General features: G+C 43.4%; 1 protein-coding gene across 2 annotated transcripts in view; it reads right to left on the bottom strand.

Annotated features, from left to right (window-relative positions):
* LOC138064275 (ubiquitin-conjugating enzyme E2 R2) overlaps positions 1-17778 on the bottom strand; it is a 52116-nt gene extending 34338 nt beyond the window's left edge. Inside the window, exons 1-2 of one of the 2 annotated variants that reach the window (XM_068926054.1) lie at positions 17736-17778; positions 17326-17479 (exon numbers count right to left, since the gene is read on the bottom strand). In XM_068926054.1, coding sequence (XP_068782155.1) covers positions 17326-17463 — 138 coding nt within the window. In that variant the 5' untranslated portion in view covers positions 17464-17479; positions 17736-17778. Of the gene's footprint in view, positions 1-17325; positions 17597-17735 lie in introns of those variants that run through there. The other variant, XM_068926053.1, reaches the window with a different exon arrangement.
* Positions 17779-18708: the final 930 nt, after the last annotated feature.

Consider the following 18708-nt stretch of genomic DNA (forward strand, 5'->3'; position numbering starts at 1 on the left):
CTTTCACCTTCTGGGTGGCTTTAAGTACAGCCTTCTTCACCTTTCCTGCTGGCACCATGCCACTGAATAGAAGGAAACACAAAAGTCCAAGCCAGAAGACAAAAGGAGTCTGGCTGAGGTTGGAGAAAGCTATTTCCCTGCCAGGAGCTCACACATTTCACATTGCAGAGTGAGCTGATAAGCAGGAACAATCCTTCCTTCCAGCTGAGCACCCCAGACCAAAGGCATGTTCCTTCAGTGCCTGCTGGGTTTTGGCCCTATCCCACTACGCGGCCAAGAGCGCGGAAGAAATTTTAACAAGGGGAAGGGGAATGAAGGATTCCCCTAAGTAGACTAAAAGCTTGATGACTATGTTACTCACTCAGAAAACAGAAGATACGGGCTTAGTCTCTTTAAGATGAGGGGGGAATTGAACCCACACACAGTTTCTTGCATGAGATATCACAGAGGCCTGAGGAGGGTATAGCTGTCCCCAGACAAGAGGTGATAGAACCCCTCCGAGATCCCCTACAGAGCTAGGCTAGTCTGAGTACTTAAGAGTATAAAAACTACTTTTCAATGCTGGAGTTATTTACACCTCAAGCACCTCTGCAATTTTAGTTCTTTACCCTACTTTATCACAGTTCTAGAGCACTATGTGTTAAGTTACAAAATACAAAGTAGTTCCCACTATGCTTATTGCAACATTTTAAACATAAGAAACAATACAGAGTTCTTAGAGTAAAACTTTGACCTGGAAGAGCCAAACTTGCCTCGCATACAAATGCATTTGAGAGAAGAGGACCAGGAATCAAGAACAAAGGGAGATATTCCCCAAATTCCAGCAAAACTAGACATCGTCCAGCTGACACACCCAGAAAGTCTGAACACCAGCTATCACTCACTCTTTATCATAATCACTTGTAAAAAGAAGTTAAAATGAAAGTCAGAACAGAATCCAGCAACATAGCTCCCAAAATTGCACAAAAGGAAGCCTCCTACAGGCTGCTCCACAGTAGTAAGAGTGCTTGATAACATCCTTCCTAGAAGCCTGCCATGTCAAGTGGGAACACAACAGAACAGCTTTGGCAACAAACCAAAAGCTGGATCTGAGCTCAGGGCTGGCAATCAGGCTGACGCGAGCATAATCTGGACAGGCTATCACACAACATTCAGCAGCATGTTACCAACGTGAGGCTCAACAAGTCATCACAGAAAAAAGTCAAGGTTTGTTCAACAGGTTAAACAATACATAAGCCACCTATAAAAATTATTGCTAAGCAACATTTAGGTCAACAGTTTAGCAGGATTCAAAAGGGATTAGACATTGTATGGATAATAAGAACATCCACAATTACATTAGCTAGGATAAAACAGTTTATTAAAGGATTAAAGCAACATCAAGCCTTGTGGCATGAGTCAGCCACACTGTAGTTTCTACCATACCATACTAAGCAAAATATCCAGAAAGAACATCCACTGTTCTAGCAACTGCTAGTTAAACTATACTAAGGATCAGCCTACCTAAACAAATAGACACACCTCCAAACCAAAATTCTCTTGCTTAGCTCCAACCTTCTCTAATGAGGTTGTTCAATGTATATTGCATTTATTCTGGAATAAGAGCAAAACTCAGGCCAAACTTTACCTGATTTATATTCATGAATACTTGCAACACAGTGAACTGAAATTAAGAGGAGCATTCAAGGCATGCAAGTTTATATACTGACTCATCCTCAAAGTCAGATCACAGTGAAACCCTCAGACCATCACAATGAAACACCTAAGTAAGCAATTCTCTACCAAGTTCAGTAGCCAACGAGTATTTGAAGCTAGAGAAACCAAAGATCTCTTTAGAAATATAGCGTTTGCCTTACCCTGCATATGGCCTGTCTTAAAACAGACCAGAGAATCAAAATCCTTCCTCATACAAAAGAAAGGTTTGTCTCCTGCAGAAAGACTACTCACTCACTTTGGAAAAGCTGAAACACTCCAGTCTAATACTATGGACTCCAAGCTTTCAGCACAGTGCAAGTCTGATGGAATAATTGAAGACATGCCGAAACCAAATATTTTTAGCAGCATGCCTTTCCTTACATCTACAAAAAGCAGCTTAATATGCTGTTAGCCCCATGAAATGGCAAAGGAATTCTGACAAAGGAGCTATAATTACCAAGTTATCTCCAGCTGAAGTGTCAGCTACCATATGCTCTTTTCAGAAAATCCAGACTACCCATGTGCATAGTTTATCAGGCTCCCTATATCAAGCTCCATTTTGACAAGAAGGTGGTTTTGATTGTACCAGGCTTTTTTGGTGCTTTTAGTTGTTGAAATAAAGAAAATAGACAGAAAAAAGAATAGGAAATCCAAACAGTAGAGCAACTTATTCTTAATATATAATTTAAAGAGTTCACATCAGTTATGCAGGTTTCACCCCTTATTCCCTCACACTTATTTAGCTATTTTGCCCTTGATCGCAAATCTTTGAAAAGTGCACCTATCCATTTTCAGAAGTGACTTTTGAAACTTAGTTTAATTGTAGTGTCAGATGAAGTCTGAGTCCTTAAAAAGCCTGAAGTCCTATATCTGATATTAGCACTTTTTCAATGCAAGAACACCATGAAGAATCAGGGCAAGATGCAAGAGTTAAGTGAAAAGCTTATGAGCCAGAAGGGGAAACAAACTTAAGCAGGTATTCATGCTGCCGCTCCTTCTGCGAAAGTTACTTACAAATACAAAAATCCTACCTTGATTATCTGCATGATGCCAGGGACTGGAATTTTACATTAACATTTCAGTATTGCAGAAGATGATGTCATTTACCAAGGATAACTTCCCTCTCACATTTGGCAAGGACTCAGAAATCCAATCAACTATTAATTGTAACACACTGGCTTACATTGCTAGTAGAGAAAGTTTAAAAGTTTTAGCCTCATTTCTTCGACATAGTCAAAGCAGGATTAACTGGTCAAGTGTGGAAGTTTTGAATGAATTAACTGGAACTCCAACAGGATCTTCATCACAGGAAGTTCAGAACCTACCCAGAACCTCAAAACACTATGAGAAGAGGCAGGTAGCCTCTAAACACATTGGTTTATAAAAAATATATATATATTTTTTATATAAAACTTACACATACAGTGACCATTACTATTTCAGCAGAATAGGATTCTTCCAGTTAAACTTGACCCTGTCATCAACTTTCACCACTTACTGCCCTTTGCACCAAGAAGTCCCCACTTCCATGTCGCAGAATCACAGAATGGTTGAGGTTGGAAGGGACCTCTGGAGATCATCTAGTCCAACCACCCTGCTCAAGCAGGGTCACCTAGAGCACACTGCCAGGATTGTGTCCAGATGGCTTCTGAATATCTCCAGGGAAGGAGACTCCACAACGTCTCTGGGCAACCTGTTCCAGTGCTCAGTCATCTGCACAGTGCGGAAGTTTTTCCTCAAATTCAGATAGAGCTTCCTGTGTTTCAGTTTGTGCCTGTTGCCTCTTGTCACTGGGCACCACAGAGAAGAGTCTGGACCCTCTTGACACTCTCCCTTCAGATACTTATACACCTTGGCCAGATTTTCCCCCCCCCACCCTGATCAAAGCTTATGACAGCTTTGGACACTGCTTTTCACAAGTTAGTATGCAAAGACAAGACCACAAAAGAACTATTAAATGAGAGGCAGAAAAACGTATGCTTAGTCTTCTATGACTTCTCTTAGCACCTGGTGTTCCGTTTAAGATTCAATGCGTGTAGAAATACCTGTCATAGCTGGCACTTACAAATATGCTTGTGGCAGCAGGAAACAATTGGCTCATACTCTGCTTGTTTTATTCAGTCAGGCTTTCTCTGGGGTTTGTTTTTTGTGCCAGTGTAAGAGAGAATTAAGTGTTCCATAAGGAAAGAAAGAGATAAGAAAACTCACCCAATTTACCATACAAAAATGCAAAACAGCATGCACAATCATGAATCACAAAACACATGGTAAAATGTCTCAGTTTCTCACTACAATAAGCACTGAGGGCCTAAAACAATCCCTGTCTAGTTGTCAGTGATTCAGCTCTGACAAAATACCATTCTCATTTCTATCTCTGCTTGCATATAAGGTTTATTTTGCAGCAATTTTTGCTGTAATAGTTGCATGACTACATTGAACAGTAGGGCTGCAATACGAAGCACTCCAAGAGTGTAAGAATTCACACTGCATTCATCTCTCACTATTACAGAAATGTATGTACACAGAGTGTTTTCTCCCCGGGGATCCTTCTTCATTCAGGAAGACAGTACCCAGGCAAGCTATGACTCCATGAGGACCACCATCAGGGTTACATCACCCAAGGATCCCACCGCTGAAAACAGCAACTTTTGGTTATAGTCAAATTTCTGCTCTGCACAACTCTCAGGCTGCTCATTGCTCCTAGTTCTTCTGTCAACCACTACCATTTCCCAATTTGAACATTTGCTACTTATTTTCCTAGAGATATTTAAGAGACTGCAGTTGCCAAGACAACTGCAGTATCAACACCAGCACCTCAGCTCATCTATCTTGGGCTTCCCTTCAGTTCACCATGATTTCTAGGAAGTCAGCTGTCACAAAAAGAGTCATTTTGAAATTGGGTTAAAAAGAGAAAAAAAAAAAAAAGCCCACCCTTTTAGTAGCCTTCAAGGTCTTCTGTCCCAAGAATCTCAAGTTCCCTTAATAGGTTGCTTCTTTCTTCTGTAGAAATAGATGATTAATTAGACCCTCAAGAGTGATATTTCCTGTAAAGCTGGAAATCTGATAACTTTGAAATTCCAGGGCACTGAGGTGATGAAGATACAATCTCAGAGCTACACATCTTAAACCAAGTTTATGCATGCCTACGCTCCAGGTTTCAATAATTTACTGAAGTCTCATTCTATTTTGTTTTCTGTTACCAAGAGAAGCAGCAAGTGACTCAGTATTTGTTCAAATATGTGTCAAACTCAACTAGGCCTTTGATGCACACCTATATCTATATTTAATACCAGAACTTCCACAAAGGAATAAGTGAATAGTCTCCAGTTACATGCAAATATTAACTAAGTGAGGCCTGAGCAGTCACACCATCAGCCTTTCTTCCCTTGGCAACCTGATGGACAGCTCAGCTAAGCTTTGCAAGGAACTAAGGCCTCAAAATATAATCTCAGTTTCTACAAGTGTCACAAAAGCAAACAGGCAAATTGAAAACAAGGCTCCACATAGCCTAACCCCTCATACTTCACCCTAGTCTAACACAGAAAACGCAGATTGTTACTATCCCAACCAGAGCAAGACCTCTGATCAGAATTTTATAAGATGTAAAGACGAGATAAGCCAAACAAAACAGAAACAGTAGGAGCCAGGTTGTGTTAAGTTCGGCTGACCAGCACCTTTGTACAATCAGCATTTGAAACAATACAAAAGCAGTTTCCCAGATCTATGTTTATGTCTACATGACTGCCACTGCTGTGACAGATTTACAGCTGTAACTGTACTAGCTTTGAATCAGTTAGCGTGGATACCGGTAGCAGTCTAACCATGGCAACATGGGATTAAGCATGGGCTGCAAAACCAGCTCATAAGCTGGGTCAATTCACAACTGGTGTTGAATATCAGGCTGCTGGTACTAGACCACTACTGTGCTTGAGACAGTTTGAATATGCAGTTGCTGCAATGCAGACATACTTAAACACTCTAAAAGAATGATCTCAGTTTAGTACTGTGAGCCTTGGTTATTTGCCACGGTTGATACAGTGTTAATGGAGAAAGCACTGTGTGTTCCTTTCATTGTACCTATTAATACAAGGTTAACACAATTAGAACAGGAAAAGACTTTATATTCTGACTGAAACTCAAATTCTACCTTGCAATCACATTAAGCTATGACCAAACGTTATTTTGGCAATTATGTATAACACAACAGCATTTATTAATACATTTATAATTAAACTGAAGAAGTCTTAGCATTTAGAAACCCTGGCTTTCCTTATAAAAGGAAAGGTACCTGCAGGTCATTTGTGCTGTAGTTTTCTATTTAAAGTGCTTGCTAAGTGTAGAATTTGGCTTTCTGCCCACGTGTTTTAAGCTCAGTGTTGTGGCATAGCCTGGGTAATTGCACTTAGGGTGACAAGCATAACGGACCTCGAAGGCATGTCAATAATATACCTTAAACCTCGGCTTAACTTAGTAGGATCAAATCTGGCTCTGCAAATGCACTGGTCCCACAAAGCCACGCAGGAGGAGGCTGTTTACCTGGCCATGCTACAGAACTGCCAAGCCATTTCACTCTTTGACACTTGACACTCAAATCCTGCATGCTACTTTCACAGTGTATAGAGGCTTTATTTGGAATCTAATCTTCTCTCCTGTGCTTTGAAGACCTAGGGTGGCTGTAGTAGTACAAGAGAACTGGAACAGTTAGGACCACACAAGTAAGAAATCCCAGAGGTGGGAGACAAAAAAGCCTGGTAGTTCTGAAATCACTGCCGACCCCTCTGACATTTCAAACTTGAAGAGGCAGCCAAGGCATAGCTTTGCCTCCTCCAACAATCAGAAGTTTACCCAGATTATCTCCCGGTATACTGTTTCTGAGAATTATTTGTGAAGCCTGCATAGCAGAAGTCTCCCCCAGCAAGCCTACGTACCCAGGCCCTGACTTGATGGCTTTCTCTTCAACACTAGGAATGTCCCCCTCCTCCCCCAGGTTAAGTTACACAACCCCAGCTTTATTTTTGCTCTTACAGAATTGCTACAGCTGCCTCACGAACAAAGTCTGTGCAGAGGAGTGACTTGTCAGTACATCAGGATCTGTGCTGGGGATCTTCAGGAAACCACTCAATCTTTAACCAGGAATAAGTAGAAATTCTTATTCTAAAAAACTCTTTGCTTTCCAGCTTAAGCATCCAGAAAGCTATTTACTTGACAATTTCCTCAACTACTCCAAATTTAAATAATGCGCTTGTAAACATACAAGTTGAATTTGTTTTGGAAGAAAGCTTTCTCATGTGCTATCTATAAAAAGCAAAAAGCTTTCTACCTACAGATTAAGTCAAGTATGCGATTATACAATATGCCCATTTTATTTTAAAAAATGTTAAATTTATCTAGGATCATGCACACAAACCCATTACAGATAAGAGACTTTCAGTCCATATCTTACGCACTAAATTATACTGCCTCCTATTCTGGTCAAAGGACATTTTTGGCCCTACTCTAGACCTAATCAAAGCTGTAAAAAAAAGAAAAAAACAACCCATATTTCTACATTTCTTTTCCAACCCTAGCTACGTGTCCTTCAGATAAGGACCTCTTACAGTTGTCAACAGATCTAAAACAATGCATTGTACTGACCGTTTTCATTCTGCCTGTGTAGTAAGGACAGACTATTCTCGATGAGTGCCATGCTTCACCCACACAAAGGGCCTAATAGATGATGAATTCTGGATTGTGCATCCCTTTCACGCAGTCTAACATCAGACTAGCTATTCACATTTGGAGTAAGGGCGACACAGCAATAATTAATAGCTTTACTAAACACAGCTCAACAATACAGGTACTGAAGAAAGCTCGTTGGCTGTTACGTAGCAGAAGACAAAGGTTAGCTGACCATAACAGCATCCAATAACAGACACAAACTTAACAGCTTCTTCTTGGAAGGAAGCAGTTAATTTGCCATAACCCTTTTAGTCCATCTGGATATGGTCTAGCTATTAATCTGCAAACCAAGGACTAAATTAATCATGCCAACCAATCATTAGTAGTTGGCTTTAGGTTCAGCCTAGTTTTTCTTATCCTCAGTTTTACTGCATTACCACAGCCGCACAACCGATGTATCATATAAGAGTAGCCTAACAAGACTAAAGTTCTTTCTAAGCATAAGGATTCTCCTGCCCAGTGCTATCACTGCACTCTTCTGCCATTAAAAAAAAAAAAAATTCTTCAAGTGTATCATCACAGGGGGTTTTGGAAGCAGGGGGGAAAGGGGGGAGATGTTTTAAAGAGATTTATAATAGAACTTAGATTTCAGCAATGCAAAGCCATTTACACAGTTTGTTTCCTGGAATAGACTTGGTATCTTTCTCCTTTCTAGATTACATAAACTATTCATATACGCTTACCTAAACCAAAGATGGGGGAAGGGGGTAAGCCTTATTTACAACTCCAGCTACGAATTAGTGCTAGGCAAAACAGCTAGGTGATCATGACAAGTTTATGCATGCCAGAGTTAACGATATAATGCAACTGATGCAGCTTCTAACAGCTGAAGTGTTTTTGTCCAATAACCTCCATTCAGAGCTTTGGTAGATTTACCAAAGTAGAACGCATAGGTTCCACTTAAGACCACCAGTGAGTTTGCTTTTAAAATAAACGTAGAAACTAGCCACCTTAGTAGTCTTGGTTAAGAGTACATGGGACAAAAATACTTGACTGTCCTCTTGGAAATGGTGAAAGCCACCCATGTTCTCAGCAAGGGTGAGATCTACAGAGGGAAGATGAAACAGACCATGGCAGAGACCCCAGGAGTTGGACCAGAACCTCTAATTAGGTCACAAACGGTAGCCTTAAGTCTTCCCTCAACCACGCCCTGAAGTGCGGTCAACCCCATACAGGAAAAGAGATGAAGGAAGAGGAAGTCACACCTGAGACTGGCTTAGAAAGCCAGAAGACTCAGGGATAGATTAAGAGGCCTGGCAGAATCACAGGTGACAGGATTTTGTACCTGACCATACCTAGAGCCCCCTCCTCCATGCCCCTGCCATTGCACGAGTCTGACATATTAACAGCAGTGACCCCAAGGTACGTAGCACTACCTACTTAGACAGCAGGGGACAGTTTAGGGATTGTGCAAGTGCCAAAAGAGGGCTAAAGAAATCCCTGCGTGATGTTCCACTGCATCCCCATTAGATCCGCAAATACATATGCCCTACTTCAGGATGGCTACTCACAACTAACCCCACTGTGGCCTGACCCATCATTTTAGCCACATGCCTACAACCGTGAGGAGGCAACTCCTGGGCTGGAGGTAGGCAGTACTTACCTACAGCAGCCAGGCTAGCTGGGGTCTCCATGGAAGTTTCCATTAAGAAGTATTACTTTTTGCAGCTTTTGTGGACTGCCAACATTCTACTTAATTCTCTCTTGTGGGCCAAATACGATCCCTAGTTGAAGAGCTCAAGCATAAGCTATCAGTCATGTTAGAGGAATGAACCAAAATGAACATCCTTATAACCAGTAGGCATAGAACGAGCATGCTACTTGGACAAATCATCACTAACTTTCTTCTAAGTTGAGCATTAAGTGGGCTGCTTTTAATCAGTGAAATCTGAGTATCATCTATAACAGCACTAAAAGCCCGGACCTTCAGGAACATCTGAAGAAAGCGGCCAAGACCAGCAATCTTTTGATCCCATCCCTCCTTAGCCTCTTCAGCCAACACAGCTACTACCTCTTTGCAATTGGGGAATAGTCATAGATGATGTGGGTTCTCAAGACAGACTGAATTATGCTATTTTTGCCATTTATAGAGAAGCTCCAGAGGGATACACCATAACGATTCTGCCTAGACTGGCATTTACCTCCTGAAGAGTCTGCCCATAATCCTCTGAGAGTCAAAACAGACCTCAGTATAAATAAGTTCTCAAAAACTATCCAGCCTGCTTCAAAATGTAAAAGGCCAAACGCTCATTTCAGTCCATCCTACCTAAGCAGCTGCCCATGGTAGTGCTGCTATTGCCATATTTCAGGCCAAAGGCAGCCAAGCTTCTTCCACATAAATGAAAGACTCAACAGCTGGGGAGGGGGGGGTTATATTTCAGAGAAAGAAAGCATATTAGTCAAATTTTGAAGCATGCTAGCCTTCAGGTTTCTGGCAGAAACTGAGAAATGGAAATCATTCCATATGTTGGACTCAATTTTAATATTTATATGCTTAAATGGAGATCATACAGCAATGTAAGCTCTAAATTCTCTTACCAAAGACCAGTGAACTTTTAAATGAAGTGACAACAGCTTCTCTATACAAAATTGTTTAAACGTGATTGTGGTTGTCTCAAGAAATAGCTACTTGACACTTCAGAGAATTACACAAGAGAAGAAATATTTCTATCATTCATTGAATTTTGAACACTCAGTGCTTGACGAGAGTTGAGCCTCAACACCTTTTAAATTCTTTACGGAGACATACAACTTGAAGAGTCATATGGCTATCACAATTATGTCCCTACTGCTACAATCTTAAGTTTTGTTTCCCATAGTAAAAGTCCTTTACTTTAAGTTCTAAATAACTTGCATAATTTTAAGAGAACAAAATAGGCAGATGGGAATATCATAGCATACTTTGATTAACTAAGGCACAGCAAGACTTCTCTGTTAACGAGAAATACAGCGAGATATCTGAAAGCGTTATCCACTTAAGACAGCCTCTGCTCATTCTCCTTGTTCTCTGGGCAGTATCCTCAATTTAAAGAAAAAAGCCCCAGGGGAGATTTCTTTAAAAAAAAAAAAAAAAAAAAATCAAGCAAACATTCCATAATATCCTATGTGTGGCCCAATTCAGTAGCTTTACTATTTTTCCTCTCAATTGCAGGCCACTTTGGACAAATGCTTATTCATTTTAATTATTTCAGAAAGCATGGAGATAGGCTATCTATTTACTCTGCTATAGGCTAGTCTTGGCTGCTGGTAGTTCAGGGGAAGGTATAGAATGCCAAAGTTAAATTACTGTTAATCTGGTCTGGTGACACTATTCATTCTCAATAAGTAGCTACTACAAAAGCTTAGTAAGATTAATTACAACTCCTTTAACTCATATCACTGAATAACAAGTTAATGTTTTGTAAATAAAGTACTGGAACTCTGGAAACATCGCACTGATTTTGCACACGTGCGTGCGGTCATGCACAGCCCAAAATTACAAGAGATCTTCCTATATTACAATATTCACATAACCTCTACTTCATTCACAATGCAGTCCACTTGTAACTCGGTTACATTCCAGTTCAGCACAAGTCCCTCCACTATTTAGCCCGTATTATTCATTAACGAATGGTACTAATTCATATCTGATCATAGCCATAAAACAACATAATGTGTTTATAGAAACTTAACTCTGGATATTTCTGATGACAAAGCGTTTGGGGGTGGAGGGGTTTGTGTGTGTGGCAGGGGGAGGTTTTCTACCTTCAGGATGTAAAATATGAATCAGGCAGTGGACTTAATGTGCTATTAAAGAAACAAAATACCCAGTGTGAAACTGTTGCTACATAAAATAGTGCTACATTAGAAGCAGGTCTGAGCTTTTATGGAAAGCTACAGATACGTCCTGCCCTCAGTTAAACCCTGGCCTAATGTCATTAGAACACTGGAGCTCTTTAAAAATACAAAATTAAAAAACTACTAAAAAACAAAAACCCTACCCTTCCAACACTACAGAGTAAAAAGTTTCCACTAATCCCCAAAACACTGACCAACTCTAAGATATCATCTACATGCTTTAAAAGTCACCATCACTGGAATAGACCAGCAAGAACTTTCAAGAGACCACAGAATTACCTGCACACATTTTCCAAGGAGAGGAAAAAAAACAAAAAACAAAACCAAAAAACCCCCCACACCCCTCTATCTTACACTTTACCTCATCCAAGGATCATCTGGTGCAAACTCACGGAAATAGAGCCAAAAAAAATGGAACAATTATGCAAGTCAATACTGTTCAATCTTTCCAAATGAAAAGGTTTTCTTTTTTTTATTCTAATAGCAGAAGTGGGCTGTGCTACAGCTCTTCCCTTTTCACAGGACAGGACCCATTACACATGAGCTTGTATTTCCAGGCAGTATCAGATCTGAAAAAAAATCATTATCTGCCCTTCACAGCATACACATTATCCCTACCCGGATCAGAGGAGCCCTATGGAAAGAACTAGGAGCTGGCCACCATCATTACCTTGCCTGTTTCTTCCCAAGAAAAGGCAGCTGTCCAGAAGAGGTGATAGCCTGGATGAGTTGTCTGGAGGGTTCTGCATGGCCCACAAATGCAAGCATCCAAAATTTACACGTAACAGCAAAGCAAAAGTCAATCAGGTGCTCCTTGGGTTTGAGAGTTACAAGCCATAACTATGCTTAATATCAGTGAACTAACACCAGAATAACTTTCCTCCCTCCCTGACTGCAGATGGCTTAGCTGTTCTTTGACTTTGAAGAGTTCTCATGGAGAGCGGGCTATCTCCAGACCCTGAAGTGAGCAATTCCAGACTTCATTAACGTGAAGTTCCATATCCCTTTGTTGCCTCAAACCTCCGCATATTAGTATCAAAGATACCTAAAGGCAACAAAAATTGAAAGTTAAGTACATTCAGGGAAAAACTCTGTAGGATCTTATAAGTCAGAGGCTTGTAGACTTAGTCTTGTGCAAAGCATACAACAATTTTTCCTTGGCATTAAGTAATATCTTGTGAAGTTAGATGTTTTACCAGTTACCTAATCCTAAGTGCCTAAGGATTTTCTATTTGCTTAATTTTAAGCTTTCTGGGAAGTAGCCTACAATTCCAGACTTTTTAACGTGGTGCTCGTTCCCGACACCAGTCAATCATCAGAAAGTTTTATACTGATTTCCTGCTTTCAGAGAAGTATTTCCATAAATTGCTAATTGCTCCAAATTCAAAACAAATCACTTGGAAGAAGCTGAGATCCAACAACACAGAATTCTAAATGGCACATGGTTAATGAGTTACAAAAAGCAAGGAAAACAATGCCTATGACAAGTATTTAGTCCCCAAATTACTCAAGACAATCAAGCATAATGCTTGTTTTTCCACTCCAACTTATGTGTCAAGACTTGCTCCTTCAAGTAGGAAGAATACCTAATGAAATAAATTGCGTTAAGAAAAGAACTATCAAATAGCAACTCTAATACCACAGTTATTTTGACTTGTTCTCTTTCATGTTAGGTGTACTCACTTTCATCTACCTAACCTAAATCACCTATGAAGGGGCTTTTAATATTGACTCTTTGCTCTACATTAAACATGTTTCTTGACACAGCACACTTGGTTCAAACTGTACTTCTGGGCAGTGCTATGTGATTAACAATGAAGTTTCTATTTGTGTAATTTTTCACTTGTACCCTTCTGGAAAAGTTTACACCCCAGCATAAGCAGAATACTATTCAACTATGAAACGAGAAGAATTTCCTTTTTCAAACAATCAAAAGCTGTGATGCTAAGGTGCAATTGTAGCAAATACATAAAGCTTTGAGTAAGCCATCAACAAGTATATTCTAGTAATTCTGCTAGTATCTTGAGACCATCAATTGATTAAGGCACCGAGCAGAGGTTTATCAGTCTCCAGGCTTTGAAGACCCAAACATGAAGCTGTCAGACACAGGATTTCAAGGCAGACTATCCATAGATCAAAGGTCAACTGAGATGGTGAAAGCTTCAGCATACATTATCCTCAGCCACTGAGGTCTCTCACTACCAGCACCCATCATCAACAGATTATAGCTTAACAGGCTGTGTTGCGTTGATCCACACTTAAACATCCGGTGCCAAAGTTGAAGGTGAAAGAGTTCTCCAGCCGCATAGCAAAGAACCGTCTCAGCTGCAGCGAAGATGCCTAAAGAGTAAAGGGAGTATGGATGAAACTGCTTACAAGTAGTCCTGCAGACTGCAGCAGAATCCAGTCCTCTACATCTCAGGCACTATCAGCAAAGCTAAAAGAACATATTCCCACAGTTTCCAGAGTAATTCAGAGGAGTCTCATCTTAAGATCTGTTTTATCAGACTGTCATTCCCATCTGACCACAGAAAACAGCAACCGGCACCATCTATGGCCAAGACAGGAAATAACTTTATTCTGAGAAAAATCTTCCCTTTCTCATCCAAAAACCTTCAATAACTGGACCAGCTGTGAATAAATCAACACCTTAGACACACTAGTTCTCCCCACCTTTCTCCCTTAGGCAAATTCAGAATGAGCCAAGGAGCAAAAACCAAGTTTGCTTAATACAATCAAATATACCTGAAGCCCAACACAGCATTTCACGGCCAGAACACAGGGAGAAGCTTTAGTTGTACTGATGGATGACCCCCTGCTGACAGCTACTGATGGACAGATACTTGCTGTTATCTTCTGACCTACATGAAGGATTTAACATCGCTGACCTTTTGTCTTGCCAGCAAGGAACAAAAAGTGACCAGTACATGAAGTAGCTTAGGTGGTAATCCAAAAAATTAAGTAAATGGTTATCCAAAACTTTATTTCTAGTCCTATTCAAAAATGGGATTTATGACTATATAATCACAAGATATTGTGACAGAAATTGACAAAGACGACAGCTATGCAAGTACATCTGGATTTGTGATATAACCTTGCAGATGTGTACCTTCAGCTAATTGTATAAGGGGGGCTTGTAGTACAGGAGTGCTCTTATCGCTTACCAATGCTCCTCTGCGTGAAACTGCTTCTGAATGATTCTGCCATTTCTATTTAGCTAGAAGGTCCTACACTATGAAGTACCACAGCACATCTTAGCACGCTATCTCAGTTGATAAAAACCTGGAGTTGTTTAAATACTACTCTTAAAGTTTTAAAAGGTCTCCGATTTTACTAAAGCCTGCACTAAGGTACTGATAATCTGCCATTTGAGCAAACATTAAGTAGTACACACTTTCTGTTTAAATTTATCAAATGGTAAAGTTACTGGATTGGCAACTGAAATCAGAATCTGCTGAAATGTTAGACCAGCTTTTAATAGCGGTAGCTCGGTAGCTCCTTTCAAAAGCGTGCAAAGAGAACCCTTCGCTCATTTCAGCTTATTTAGCTAGTTCAGCAATCCATAGAGAAGGTCACATTTCTCCAAGAATAAACAAGGTGCAAAAATCTGATGTTCCCGGCCCCGAAAACGTCACAAACCCAAACCAAGAGTTTTCTTCCCAATCAATCATTGCTAACCCTTTCTTTAATAAAGTTACTTTAAATGCATGTTTTCCCCTCTGAACATTTACATTTAAGCTTAAATAAAAGATGATGAACCTTCCTTCTTGTTCCCACCCTCAAACCACACCTCAAGTAAACGGGGGGGAAGAAGGGGGGGGGGGGGGAAGCTAACTCCAGTGCCCCAAAGCTGAAAAACTTATAGCCTATAACTGCTCATTTCTAATCCTACTTATCTAATCTCAGGAAAGTAAAACATAAAACATGATGAAGATAGACTATTTAAATCAGTAAGCTGAGAAACCTCAGAAAAATAAATCAGATGCTGATTTTAAACTAAAGTGTCCACCTTGAAAATACTATGAACACATCACAGAAGTAACCTCACAAAATAAAAGTTCTAGGTATCAATCTTATCCCTATATCATTCAATAAACCAAGTCTAACATATCTAAAGGTTGGCCTAGAGGCCCAGTACAACAACACAAAAAAGTCAAAAGCTTCACTCCTCAGGACAACAGGATTCTGTCTCCCCAGGGACCAAGTTAGGTCTAAAACTGCTTTTTTGGTAGCTGAGAACTTAGGATGAATACCAAAAACTACCTAAACAAGAACTCCACACATGGATCCTCCTTAAAAAAAAGATTAGGGAAAAACTATATACAACAGGCTTCAGCCACACTGCTTGAAGAGAATCACCCGACTACAGTTGGGATGAAGACAGTAAGAGAACTTAAAAGAGTCTCCCATTCTCAAAATAAACATCACATAGCATTTGTAGAGGCTCATCAGCGCTAGTCTTCACCTGTTAGAAGGTTTTAGAGGAAAAGCATTGCAGTAAAGGACAACATCAAATGGCAAAACATATCATAGCTACAATACTGAAATAAGCCAACACTGACAATCTTGCCGAAAACTACCCTTGTTAAACACGCATCCTCAGATTATTTCACCCATCTTCCTTAGCTTTCTTTCCAAGATCAATTCCAAATGTAGGAACCAGACAGTTCCTAAACAAGACAACAATATTTTGATCCATCTTGATTTGTTTGAAAATTGATGAGTAATCTAAGTGCCGGAAGAGTTAGCCAAGCCATTCTGATGTAAAAATGACCCAGTTCCCAATCCAAGACTAGGGCTACTTCCTGAATAATAATAATGGAGGTGAGTCTAAGAATATACGTATCACACCTACATGAGTAAGCCAGCCAACTCATTACAAAAAGAAAGGCTTGTGCCAAAACCTTCCCTTCCTTCAAAACAACGAGGCCAAACTGAACGTGACTCAGATCTATTATTTCCCAAGCTACAGGTTATTTTGGTTTTGTGGAATAGAGTGCTTAAACCTTGACCCAGAGAGGCCAAGTGGCACTGAAGATGCATGTTAACCAAGCAAATAGATCACCCCAAAATTTTTTCCCCCTCCAGTTTGACAGGAGCCAAAGGGCACTAACTGACATAAAGCGGAACACACAGGAGCCATTACTGAAACAATCACTCCAGGGAGATGCAAGTTGAAGGCAACAATGTTTTTGCCAGAGGCCAAGCAGACATTGCAAAGTTCAAAGGGGTATGCCCAATACAATATATCTTCTGCAGGCACCAATGTTTTCATTGGTTCTAGAAGCAGCCTGCACTTCTTTCTCCACCAGCTGTTTTGAGAATTTCAGTCTTTTCTGCCTTTAGTTCCTTTCTGGGAGGGCAGTGCCAGATTTCTTGCTTACAGTGTTTACAAGAGGGGAAATAACAGCCACAAAAGTTTTTTTGGACCAACAGGAAGACCGAGAGAGGAATTGAAAGCGTTCATCTACCTTCACCAGTTAAGCATTTCTCTAGCCCCTTGACGACTGTCCTCTAAATCTAGCAGAGAAGAGAAGGCAAAAATCATAACAAAACAGTACTGAAGTACCATGAAGTTCGTGGGGGTGGGGGGGGGGGGAAGAATCACAGTAGGGAGAGCCTTTCCCCCCGAATTAGTCGCCTGACACAGGATGCTCCTGAAGGAAAGGCAGGAAGAGGCCGGGACGCCCCATACTTTGGGATAAAGACACGCAGACCACAGCCCGAAGGACAGCTTGGGAGCGGAAGGAAAGAGTTCACCCCTTACCACAAAACGCCTATCCCCTCCTCCCCTCCAGAAGGGAAACAAAACTGAGGCTTTGACGCAGCTGCCTGCCCCCAGACCCCTTCCCGGGGCCAGGCCGGTCCCTCACGCCGAGGCGAGGCCTCCCCCGGAGCTGCCGCCCCCCTGGGGGCTGCGTGCGGCCCGGTCGCCGCCGAGCGAGGCCCCTCCGCGCACGGGAGGCCTCGTCTTTCTCTATTTCATTTTTTGGGGCCGCGGCCGAGGCCACGGAGCCCCCGTTTACCCCCCTCCCCCCGAGGCCTTGCCCGGGCCGGCGGCGGGGGCGGCCCTACCTTGAAGTATCCGCCCTCGTAGAGGGTGTTGGGGGGCCCGAAGATCGCCACCTCCCAGTTGTAGAGGTCGGACTCGTCGACCAGGGTGATGCGGAAGCCCTCCACCGGCTCCTCCTGCAGCGACTTCAGCTCCAGCATCAGCGCCTTCTGCGAGCTGCTCATCTGCTGCTGGGCCATGGCGCGGCGCGGCCCCGCCGGCCTGGCCCGGCCCGGCCCGGCCCCCCGCCGGCCGCCCGCCCGCCCTGCCGCTACCCCTGCGCCCGCCGCCGCCCCCGCTGCCGCCTTCCTCCTGTCGCCGCCGCGCCGCCTCCTCCTCCTCCTCGCGGGCCCCCCGCCCCTCCCCGCGCCGCGCCGCGCCGCACCGCCGCCGCCGCCACTTCCTTTTGTGACGGCGCCCGCTCGCCGCTGACCTCAGCGCGCCGCTCCGCACCTCCTCCCCCCGCCCCGCCCCTCCGCGCCGGCCACGCCCCCGCCCCGCTTAGGGGAGGGGTGGGCAGAGGGGCGCCCCGCCCCGCCCCGCCCCGCCCCGCCCCGCCCCGCCCCGCCCGCGGGAGGAGGAGGAGGAGGGAAGGGGACGCGGGGCGGGGCGGGCGCGCGGCGTCACGCCCGTTCGCGGCGCGGCCGCCTCCCCCCCCTCCCCCACCCCGCCCCTACCGGCGCTCTTAAAGCGACAGGTTCCTCCTCCCCTTTTTGTGTGTGTGTGTCCGTGTCCGTCCGTCCCCTCCCGCCTCCCCGCTGCCGCCGGCTCCTCGGCACGGCTGCCCCTTGCCAGCCCTTCTCCCGGGCTGCACCCGCCCGGCCCCCACCCCATGGGAGGGGGGGAGCGGCAAGCCGGAGCCCCCAACCCGCTCCCCGCCGGCGGCGGCCGGTTGCCCCTCGGTGGGTCTCGGCGCCGTGGGAGGCCGGGCCGGGCGCGGTTCGGGCTGGCGGGTGCCCGGCTGAGCTGTCCTGTTGCCCAGGCTTGTGGCGTTGTTTCGGGGTAACGAACAGCGTTTTCGGTCGCCTGCGTAGGAGAGCGGTGGCTTTCCCCCTAAAAGCTGCCTTGGGCCCAGAGAAAAGCTGCTGGAAAGCGAGCAAACAGCTGGAAAAAACAGCGAGCAGGGGGCAAGGAGGTGTTTCTTCTCTTCACCTTCCCCGTGTCCCCCCACGATAAACCTCAAGATTAGCCGGTGCCCGACTCTTAAATTTACAGACTTCTGCTGCTGGGAGTGGTGGGTCCGTGGCTGCCAAAGGCCACTGAACGGGCGCTAAACTCCTTCCTCCTCCCGCCCAGTGAGCCAGAAAGGGCAGAGCAAGATGGGCTGAGGGAGCCGAAGACGCGCCTGACGTGGACTTGCAAGGACTCGAGTACCTCCAAACGCTACCGGCCCTGTCCTCAGCAGT

Source organism: Struthio camelus, chromosome W, assembly GCF_040807025.1.
Source record: "Struthio camelus isolate bStrCam1 chromosome W, bStrCam1.hap1, whole genome shotgun sequence".
NCBI classification, from domain to species: Eukaryota; Metazoa; Chordata; class Aves; order Struthioniformes; family Struthionidae; genus Struthio; species Struthio camelus.